We start from the raw sequence: 10,719 nt of genomic DNA on the forward strand, positions 1-10,719 counted from the left end.
GTCAAGGGAACATGATCCACACTCCCTTCCATTCCTCCACCTTCACATATGGGCATGTCCATGTAGTACAGGCAAGTTTGTGTCACACCCACTGTAAGCGTGAAAGGATGGATAAATAGCCTGCACACGTGGGGAGAGAATTGGACTCACTTTTTTTTTTTTTTTTTTTAAACCAAAGAGAATATATAAATATATATGAGAGGAATAATAAAATGGTATTATTTATAGTCTCATAAAAACTCTTCCACCAGCCTCCTCAGCCACAATGGCTTTGAGGCGTTTAGGGAACCCTCCCGGATAAAAATCACCTCCTTATTATCATTCATTAGACTTGCTAAGAAGTTAGCACCTCTATTCGTCCCTCTAATTTGATGAACCACCTCACATTGTTGCAGCTTCACTATGGAATCCCAGATCTCTTCAAGTAAAAAAGTATGATCCAATGAGTATGGGTTCATAGGTATCGCTTTGAACCCATACTTAGGTCATCCAAGTTGGATGTAGACCACAAGATGCACATAGAAGGACCTACATGTCAAGAAAACACCATCACAGTGAATCTTGGAACCACTAGGGATTCAAATTGAGTGTGGATCATCTCTCCTGATTGGGTATGCTCCCCTTATAGCATTACAACCACAAATTATGTGGGGACTACAAGTAAAAATAAATAAAATATTTTAAAAAATTCATAACCCTAATCCTGTGGGCCCTCCCCTATAATTTGTGGTCAATAGACATCGGGAGGAGCACGAGTACTCCCAATTTCATGGAAACAATCCAGACTCATCAAAGTTTTTTCCCTGTTTCATGCAATCAACAGTGAAATTAGTGTTTAGACATAAGGGGAAAAAAAACCCAACTATAGCCAATAGAAGGTTAGGAATGGTTGAACAACTACTCTTCAACTTTGGTTGAGAACCTCACTTTCGACTTTGGAGTGGTTGTGCCTAAAAAAAAAAAAAAAACTATATAAGAAAACTTAAAACACCACAAGTCCACAACATTCAACAGTATTGCTAAATTAACATAAATACTGCAAAATATTAGTTAAAATTACATAATAGTACACTCCGTCAATATTATCTGTTAAATCATCGTTTTTTTTTTTTTAATTCCAAAAATACCCTTCCCATCACGGAAGGGTTTATCTTTTCCATCGATTCAGTCTGGAACCCTATAGCTATGGCTTTCCCGTGTTCGCTTGTCCAGTTCGGCTGAGCTCTCTATTCTTCCTTGGCGTCTTCCTCATCGAACCATCCCTGGTTCGTAGTTCATCTCCCATCTCTTTTTTGTTTGTTTTTTTTGATTTATTCCTTTTCTGCAATTTTTTTTCTTCTTCTAAAACTCAAGCAAAATGGCTCCTGCTGCAATTTCCTCTGACGTGGAGAAGCTGGAGAGAGCAAATACAGCTCCAGCTTCAGCGGGTTGAATTTCTCTTGCACCAAAAGGAGAGAATTGTTTGTATGTCTTATTCTTCTTGAATTCTGCTTTTGTGATTTAAAGGGTACTGCTGAATGAAAACGTTGGGTGTTAATGACTAGGTCTTGAGAAATCCGATTTTGATTTGATTAAAACTGAAATGAGAATACATGCTATTTCTGATTGCAGAGATAATGGAAACTGCCCCTGGTGTTCTTCGCCCTTCCTTACTTCCCAAATCTGAATCTCCTAGCACTTGTTCATTTCTTCTTCTTCTAAAACTCTGTTTCATTTCCCCCATCTTCCTTCTGCTTACAATTCAGAAAAGGGTTTTGGGATTCCACTCCCGAGTCTCCCTCCTCTGGTTCTGGGATTCTTCCTCGTTTAGCTGCTGACGGGTTTTCCTCCTCATCGCCTGAATCGAACATTATCTTACGGTAGGCCTTCCCTCTCACTTTTCTCTCTGGGTCCTTTCCTTTGGCAGCTCTGAATCCATCGCTTATTTTTTTTCTCTTCAACGCACCAACAGCCCACTGAATTCCATCTCGCTACCAATAGAAAAGTTGTTTTTTTAATCTATTTTGTATCATCAATGCTTCCATCCCCAATTTTCTTCTTCTTGCAAGCTTGGTTTCACGAATTTGACCCAGAAGGAGTTCGATGTTGTGGTTCAGAAATGTTCTTATATATATAGGATTCTAGATCCTTTTGATATAGCTGTATTTAGCACTTATTAAAGTTAGTACTAAGCTGCGATCTAATTCAGTTTGGCACTTGCATATAAGGTGTTTGTATTTTGGTTCTTTGTCTGTTATTTATCTTTTCTTTTTTCTAAAATCAATTCATTACTTTATTGCAGTTGTATGATTGTATCTAACAATGGAAAACGAAGAGGATGCCGTGAAGAAGCAACAGACGGTGGACGCTCGAGCTAGGAACATTAGTCACAACGTCCGTTGCACTGAGTGTGGGAGCCAGTCCATTGAAGACTCACAAGCAGATATTGCTATCCTGCTCAGGAAGGTAAGCCATTTAGTTTTCTTCCTTTGGTTTTTGAATGTAAACATTCACATTCTGGAATGCATTCCTTTCTTGGTTGGAAGTTTCAGTCGTTATGTTTAGGTGTTCATCAGGTTTGAAGAATATTACTCACATAGTGCAGAGAATTTCTGCCGGATTGAAATAATAGGCATGGTCATAGAAATACTTCTGTTTTGGAACTGAGTCAAGGTGATCAGAATATCTGCCCAGTGCGTAGTGTGTTTGTGATGTTGTGGTGCATTTAGCCCATGCTAGTTGTTCTTGCATTTCTCTTGGCTGTTACCTTCCCCTTTTATTATAAAAGAAAAGAGTAGTTAACTTCATCTTGCATTCCTCTTGGCTGTTACCTTCCCCTTTACTTATAAAAGAAAAGAGTAGTTAACTTCATCTTGCATTCCTCTTGGCTGTTACCTTCCCCTTTACTTATAAAAGAAAAGAGTAGTTAACTTCATCTTGCATTCCTCTTGGCTGTTACCTTCCCTTTAAAAAAGAAAAGGGTTTTTCACTTCATCGAGGTTTAAGAACCCTCTTAAGTTCTATCAAATTTCTTGGGATTTTAAGTTGGTTAGCTTCCAAATACCATTTGATCAAGTGAAGTGCGTTTTTTTACGTTTAATTGGTTGTTCCTAAAAACAAAGCCCAGTCTAACAGACAAATCTGAATTGTTGCACTAGTTACTACATTTATCCTTCTTTAAGCTAGCATGCATGAACTCAGGAACTCAATTCCTTATCTGCTAAAAAGAAAAATCTCAAAGTCGACTGAAACAGATTTGACAAAGTGAAGTTGCTATGACAAGTGAAAATTTACACCATCAGATTGTATATAAAAATTTGTAAATTAATTTCTCATGGGTGGGAATGTACATCATTGAGGGTGCTTGTCATGTTCAATGGAAGTAGTTTTCTTACTTGAAACAATGTATATCATTGAGATTGCTTGTTATGTTCAATGGAATTAGTTTTCTTACTTGGGTTTTCTTCATGCCTGAATTGACACTCCTTTTCACAATTGTGGCAGCTTATTCGTGATGAAATTCGATCTGGCAAAACTGATAAAGATATCTATAAAAAACTGGAGGAGGATTATGGTGAAACTGTTCTCTATGCACCACGTTTTGATCTCCAAACTGCAGCACTGTGGTTATCGCCGGTTAGTTTATGGGATCAGCACGTCATAGTTGTATATCTGTTTATAATCCATGTATATTGCATCACCAGGAATGGAACAGTTTGTGGTTGCAGGTGCGGCTGCAGGAATATGGGCTTATCAGAAGCACAGGCGAAGGACTAACGTTCACATAATGGCATTGGACCTTGTCAGAGGTGTTCCATTAACCCCAAAAGAGAAGCAGACAATGCTAGATCTTCTTACGCCACCTCCATCGCAAGGAGGAAAGATGTGGTGGAGTTGATGAAGCCATCACTTTGGAATGTTGTGTTGCCTGTCTTATTCATTTTTCAAGGCTTGGGGTGATTAAGACTTCAGTCCTGGAAAAGCGGAGCTCATTTTAGAACTTACCTTTTCCCCTTCTACTTAATGTTAACGATAAAGATATCAAAAGATGTATAGCAACCTGTGAGAGCATTGTGAGCCATATGGCTGTCTGGGGCATTGAGACCTGGAGTTTGTAATTCGTCATGGTTTCTCAACCATTTCTAATGCTCTTCCTTGATTCGTATTTCTTTAATTAATTTTCCCAGTTGAAATCTTTTCCGACAGGACATGAGGTCAGCTGGAAGAAATAAAAACTTGCTTGAATCTCTGAAGTGATATCAAGATACTAGTTTAGAAAGAAACCTTGTTAACCACTAACTATAGACATCAACACCTATTCAGCAGGGAATCCAATGACAAAATTGATGAATTTTTTACACGTCTTTCACCCTAATGGGCTGATATAGGAGAGGAAGAAACCATTTTCTTAGAATTTAGAAAAATATTCACAGGAGGATCAGAAGAACACACAACTACACAAGCTCAAGCACATTTTGGTATTAGTAACCTACACATACAACCATGAACTTATACACCCCAAGCTTAACATTCCAAATCCCTCGCTTCAACAGAGAACTTCAAAACCCTTAACACCCCAAGCTTACATTCCAAATCCCTCGCTTCAACAGAGAACTTCAAAACCCTAGTCATTTTAACCATATACCCGTTAATTACAACACATACCCTTAAAACCCCACTAATACCCCCACATACCCACATTTCCAAACTTCTTCCATTAAATTCATTCGCTTTCACTTTAAACCTATAACTGTTAATTACAACACACACCTCAAAAGTTTAAACCATGCTAGTACCCCCAACGCTTACTTTTCTAAACTTTACTCATCAGTATATTCAATAACTTTCACTTCAGGCCTTCTGGAATCCCCTTTTGGAATGGTAACAGTAAGAATACCATCTTCAATGGATGCCCTAACCTGATCAACCTTAGAATTATCAGGCAATGGGAATAGCCTAACAAATCTGCCACTGCTACTCGCAGCACGGTACCACCCATCACCTGATTCTTCAAAACCGTCGTTTCTCTGGCCACTGACCTTGAGAAATCTGTCGTCTTCAACTTCAACCTTCATTTCGTCGCTTCTAAGCCCAGGAAGATCAGCTATAAAGATGTGGGCTTCTGGTGTTTCGCTCCAATCACAGGGAGGGAAGGAAGCTGAAGCATTGATGAGAGGGAATTCAGGAAACGGAAGGTTCCTATTCCAGAGGTCCCGAGAAAAATCATCGAAGAAGCTGCCTAGGCGACGATCGAAGAAATTGCTGAATCGTCGATCGAAGTCATTGAAGTCGTCCAAGATGTTGCTCAGCTGGAGTTGGCCTTGGCCTGAGAAGGTGCGAGGGACGAGCGCCATTTGGAAGATCTCGTGGTTTCTGGATCGCTTGAGCTTTTTCTGTCACTGCGCAACTGGGTTTAGCGGGAATTTACTTATCATAAAAGGGAAGACATTCCAGAACCATCTATCGAAGGCAAGCTTTACTAAACTGGACACGTGTCAATATGAGGTGGCATCGTAGTCGTTCTGGATAGATCCTCTTTTCTCTTTCTCCCTCTCTCTCGAAGATGGGTGGGTATGTGATACTCACGGTCGGGTTTTGGGTCGGGTTTCACAGTTGTAATTTGAATTTAGGACATCCAAACAGCTTCCAGACAGAAATTATTATTAAAATAAAACTCTATAGGATAATTTCTGAAATTTTGAATCATAATGTTGATAGAAGAAATTGTAAAATGCACAAATAAGTCATAATTTACAGCTACAACAAATCAAGAAGAGTTCCCAACAAAAACCAGATCTGGAGAGAACGAAAAATTCCCTCTGTCTTTTAGTTGCTGATGGTTATCCAGACACACACAGAAGAAATTTTGAAAAAGGGCTACCATGTCCTAAGCAGTCAAGCTACCACAGGTGATGCAGCAAGTCCTGCAGAAGATTGCCAACAAGAGAAAGAATGCAGTTAATAGAATGGCTATTACCCTGAAAACCACAACAGATTAATGGATAAACTGAGATTAAACAGACCTTGCTATTTGAACTCTTACTATAATATTAATCATCATACAGAACTTCCTACCATATTTATAACTCTGATCACAACAACATCATCTCTGAAGTCATTAGAACAAACAAACCAGACAGCCACCAAAGAGGTCCCTTCCTCTATTCAGTTCATGCATGAGCATTCTCAATTCACAAACATCAAATGTCCTGCTTCATCTTTACAGAGCTTGACAACATATTTGATGGGTGCTAAGCTCAAGTTGAATTCAAATTATAGTTCCTTGTAGCATTAGATGTCTTTTGGTTTAGGTCACAAAATTCAACAGAAGTTAGCCACTTACACTATTGCACAACCATAACTTCTACGCTTCCTCTTCTTCGGTGTCTCCATTCTCCTTGGAGGTTGAATCACAACTTTGATAGCAGTATCAAAAACAGCTTTGACATTCTATCCAAACCAAAGCAAAAGGGCTTTACAAAACAATCCAATTGACTAAAAGAACCTGTAAAAACTTAGGTCAGACAAGAAAAATTCCCAATAATCTTGACTGATCTACCTGTTGAGTTTTAGAACTACACTCGATATAAGCTGCTGCACCAATTTGTTTCCTAAGTTCCTCTCCCTAAAATCACAGAGTACAAATGATGCTTGTTTCAGTTGACACAAGATATCTATTACAGCATGTCACTAAAAAGAAAGTAGTGAAGGTAATCTGTATATACTTGAGCATATGTTATTACATCAGAACCCATATGAGCAGCTAGATATCCTTTGTTATCACGAAGATCTAATGAGAAAAAAGGAGTTGATAATCAAAATTTTAATTAGTTTCAATGTAAAAGAAATTCTAAATTAATTGCAAGGTTATCAGATCGACACATACCCAACTTTGTTCCTACAAGAATAATAGGTACATTTGGGGCAAATCGTTGAAGCTCAGGCAGCCACTGGAGAAAAAATTGTTGAGCATTATCAGTCGCAAAAGTATTATATGGAATCACAAAGTGATTCAAAATTTTCCATTTCAGATCCTCTTCTAATAAAATTAATGCATTGAGTGTCATCATCTTAACTCATAGTTATAATCTTATCATCAAAGAAGATGAGAAGGGCAAGGATGAAGGACCCACTCACAGAGACACATAAGTAATACCAAAGTTACCTTGATCTGAGTAAACAAAACCAATACTCTGAATTTCATTTGAGTTGAAGTTACAGACTTGTTTCAAACTAAATCCATGTTCTAACTTCTAAGAGAACCAAAGGGAAGAAAAGAAGATAAAGAAAAAGAAAAAGGAGAAAGGGAAAAAGATGAAAAGGGGGAAAGTGAAATTAAAGAGCTGAACCTTCTTCAGGACATTTTCATAACTTGCCCTGCTAAGTAAGGAAAAGGCCAGAACAAAAATATCTGCTCCTCTGTAACTTAATGGCCTTAACCGGCTATAATCTTCCTGACCTAATGGAAAAACACAGGAAATCAGTGAAATCAATGGCAGAAATCCAACATATTGAGAATTACCCAGAAAACCAGAGGAAACAGATAAATGGCCAAATCTATTACCAGCAGTATCCCATAGTCCCAAATTCACGATGTTCCCATCCACAGCAACATTCGCACTGAAGTTGTCAAAAACCGTAGGTATGTAATCCTGCACACAAACGCAGAAACTAGAGAAAGTGAGACGAGAATAAATAGCATAGAATTACCCAAAAATCCATTTAAAGAGAATACTGAATTTTAGGTTTCCCTGGAGAAGCCACCACACATCTTTCATGATAATCCCAACTAAGAAAATACCTAGTGATTTGCATTTTGAAGGATGCAATTTCAGTAACAGAAATGAAAACAATCAAGAAAATGGAATCCATCTCGTGAAATAGCTTTCCTAGGGAACCCATAGACGAGAAAAGAAAACCCATGAACAGCAAACCAAAACCTAGAAAGAGGAAACGAGCCTCTTCTTCTTCAAAGGAGGGGAACGTGAAGCCAAAATGCGTTAATGTAACACTGTTAATAAGGAACTCACAGTAGGGAACTTGTTGCTGGTATAACAGATGAGCATGCAGGTCTTTCCAACAGCTCCATCTCCCACAGTGACACACTTGATGAACTTGGGAACACTCATCCTTTCTCTCTCTCTCTCTCTCTCCAACTTAGGACCAAACTTAAAGAGATATTCAACAGTAGTTCTTGAGCTGAAGCAGCAGTAGATGAAACAATATCCAGTAATCTATAGAGAAAAAAAGAATCTCAACTTTCCAGATTCAAATAAAATTATTGGGTAAACGGAGGAAGGAGTAATAATGCTGGAGAAGGCATGAGGTTCTCGAGCTCACTCCTTCATATGGTTCCAACTTCCAAGAAATTCTTTTAAAAAGAAGTAGAGATTGGGCCATTGGGTACCAAGAGAGAGAGAGAGAGAAAGTCAAAAGGGTATCACACCATCACCGCAACTTTTCCCTCTTAAGTCTGGACATTCAAATCCAACAGTGAAAATTTTGAATTGCAGAACGCTGAGAATAAAAGCTGGAAGGGCCCACGTTTCAAACGGCATCCTGCTCTTCCTTTTTCTTTGTTCAAATTCCCTGTTTTGGGATCGAACCACGTCTATAATGAGTTACCTAACACATAAATTCGTAGCCCGTTGGAATGCTTAATGAGCTGTTTTTGATATGATAAGCTGAACTCTTTCTTCTTGGGACCTACTAGCACCAAATGGCCATTACCGTGACTCGGAGATGTACCAGAGCTACCAAAAGATTTGAACTTTACAGGAAAATGCAGAGCAAGTCAGTCAATAAATGATCAATCAATACCTTTAGCTACAAATAGTGTAGTTGGAATGTTGGATGTCCAGTTAGCATTTATGGATTCTAAACAGCTATAGTGATACTAACACTGATCTTAAGGTATAAATAGTGTTTCATCATCTAAGAAAAAAGAGTTTTCGAAGCAAGCACGCGAGCAAAGGGTTGATTGGTAGAAGAGTGATGACTAAAAGTGGCTTGCGAATCTGATAATCGTAAGGGCGGTGGCCGTCCATTTCCCCACGCATAGCTCTTTCTGAGCTTTGGGTTTCTGCTTTCTATATGTTTGTATTCGGACCTCAACGAAAGAAGTAACCAAGCCAGAGAGGTTTTATCCCCCAGAAAGAGGAAAAACCAGAAGGGAAACTATGCTTGAAGCTTGGATGGTGGACTTCGTCCCTACTTGTGGTAGCAATTTTTCACTTTTGCATCCAAAAAACCGATAAAAGGAAAACATGAAATATGCTTAAATTTCGCCTACCATTTCAGATGTGCTTAATTATTTTCTTTTTCCCTTTTATCTCCATTTTCTATGTTTTTACATCTTTAAAAAGGCCAAAAAAAAAAAAAATGGTTAAACGTCATGTTTTGTTACATGGGTTTATTGATTTCAAATATCTAGAGATTTCAAATCTATGAAGTCATAATTCATAAGATTAACCATTTGGCTAACTGAGTCAGGAGAATGAATTCTTTGAATTTATCCTGAAAAAATAATTGGTTGAGATGATTTTTGTATATAAGTAAATGTTTAGAGTTTTTATAGTAGGGATGAAATCTTTGATCAATACCCATAAATTTATAGACTCATATTTTTAGTGTAAAAAGATGAATTTTTAAATTTCTTGAATTCAAGAATTTTCACAACTAAACGGATATAAATCTTACATTCATGGAAATCTTTAGATTCATGTAACCAAACAAACCCTTCAAGATTATACGTTTCATGTAACATAATTGTTTTTATTTTTACTTTTTTAACAATTAATTTATTGAGGAGAAAAACTCATGAATCCTAACTACAAAGATCTTTCCACTACCTAGCGGAGATGGACATAATGGAGAATGTACCAGTTTTAGGCCAAAGAACTTTGAATTTCTCAAACTGCATCATAACCTATAACAAACTCTAGGAGTTTGATTTTTGAAAATTTGGATGGAAATAAATTCTAAGGTGTTGCATATTTATTGTCTAAGAAGAAGCGGTCATGGTTTTTTTTTTTGCAATATTGGTGTGTTCTTGATCCATATCTAGAAGCATTATATTAAAAAAAAAAAAAACCATTTATTGCTATAGAGAAACAAATGCTGTAATTGATTTTTTCGTGAAGTTAATGGCAAAGAACCAATTGTCCACTCTAACTCAATCAATGATTGCTCGAGAGATAGAAAATGATGCACTAAGTTGACCTCGTGACCTCGATTCAGGTTCTCCTACTAGCTAGGTTGAAGTTGCTCACTATTTGTGAGCAAATTGATTTCATATTAAAAAAAAATGATTTCATATATGTATCCCTAGTATACATTCTATTTATCTTTAATACCATTGATATTGTAGCCTAAGGAAGAAGAAGAAAAATAAAAAGCACTAACTCATATTCATGCTAAATTGCTCATAAAATTTATTTGCCCATGCAATCTAACCTTATAAATCAAATCTAGACAACTCATGCTTTTAACTCAATTCATCAGACTTCGATGGTCTTTTCTCAAACCATACTGAAAGATTTGTGTTATAGTTGTTGATATTTGATGATGTGTATTATAAATCACGTAAATTATTTTCATCACCTCACTACAGGCATGATTCGTTTTATTTTTTACTTTAGACAATTTGTTATTTACTTGTGTGTCCCCATCAAATAAATAATAGACAATATCTAGAGAAGACTTTTTCCGTCTTCTCTTTTAATTTTTCTATTGCGACAT

At 37.3% G+C, this 10,719-nt stretch overlaps 2 protein-coding genes and 1 pseudogene across 8 annotated transcripts; 1 reads left to right on the forward strand and 2 right to left on the reverse strand.

The window, feature by feature from the left end:
• The first annotated feature begins 1,159 nt into the window (after positions 1-1,159).
• On the forward strand, positions 1,160-4,261 carry CCMH (cytochrome c biogenesis protein family). Of its 3 annotated transcripts, XM_089149167.1 has the most exons (6): positions 1,180-1,265; positions 1,394-1,464; positions 1,612-1,859; positions 2,282-2,445; positions 3,484-3,615; positions 3,695-4,261. In XM_089149167.1, the coding sequence occupies exons 4-6, from the start codon at positions 2,302-2,304 to the stop codon at positions 3,875-3,877; spliced, it is 459 nt and encodes a 152-aa protein (XP_089005293.1). In that variant the 5' UTR covers positions 1,180-1,265; positions 1,394-1,464; positions 1,612-1,859; positions 2,282-2,301; the 3' UTR covers positions 3,878-4,261. The 3 variants fall into 3 exon arrangements, with proteins under 3 accessions (XP_089005291.1, XP_089005293.1, XP_089005292.1); XM_089149166.1 differs by lacking the exon at positions 1,612-1,859; XM_089149165.1 differs by lacking the exons at positions 1,394-1,464; positions 1,612-1,859 and having other exon boundaries at positions 1,160-1,265.
• A 136-nt stretch (positions 4,262-4,397) lies between these two features.
• Positions 4,398-5,410, reverse strand: LOC149020923 (18.1 kDa class I heat shock protein pseudogene; annotated as a pseudogene).
• Positions 5,411-5,658: 248 nt separating this feature from the next.
• Positions 5,659-9,103, reverse strand: LOC149020924 (rac-like GTP-binding protein ARAC7). Of its 5 annotated transcripts, none has more exons than XM_089149162.1 (8): positions 8,010-9,096; positions 7,544-7,631; positions 7,329-7,438; positions 6,866-6,929; positions 6,723-6,769; positions 6,539-6,604; positions 6,323-6,429; positions 5,666-5,903 (listed from the first exon to the last, which is right to left on the reverse strand). In XM_089149162.1, exons 1-8 carry the CDS (start codon positions 8,106-8,108, stop codon positions 5,867-5,869), a joined length of 618 nt encoding a protein of 205 aa, XP_089005288.1. In that variant the 5' UTR covers positions 8,109-9,096; the 3' UTR covers positions 5,666-5,866. The 5 variants fall into 5 exon arrangements, with proteins under 5 accessions (XP_089005286.1, XP_089005288.1, XP_089005287.1 ...); XM_089149161.1 differs by having other exon boundaries at positions 5,669-5,903; positions 6,705-6,769; positions 8,010-9,094; XM_089149160.1 differs by having other exon boundaries at positions 5,659-5,903; positions 6,705-6,769; positions 7,329-7,631; positions 8,010-9,103.
• Positions 9,104-10,719: the final 1,616 nt, after the last annotated feature.

The sequence above is a fragment of the Hakea prostrata genome, chromosome 3 (assembly GCF_041222555.1).
Source record: "Hakea prostrata isolate BN-2017 chromosome 3, UWA_Hpros_2, whole genome shotgun sequence".
NCBI classification, from domain to species: domain Eukaryota; kingdom Viridiplantae; phylum Streptophyta; class Magnoliopsida; order Proteales; family Proteaceae; genus Hakea; species Hakea prostrata.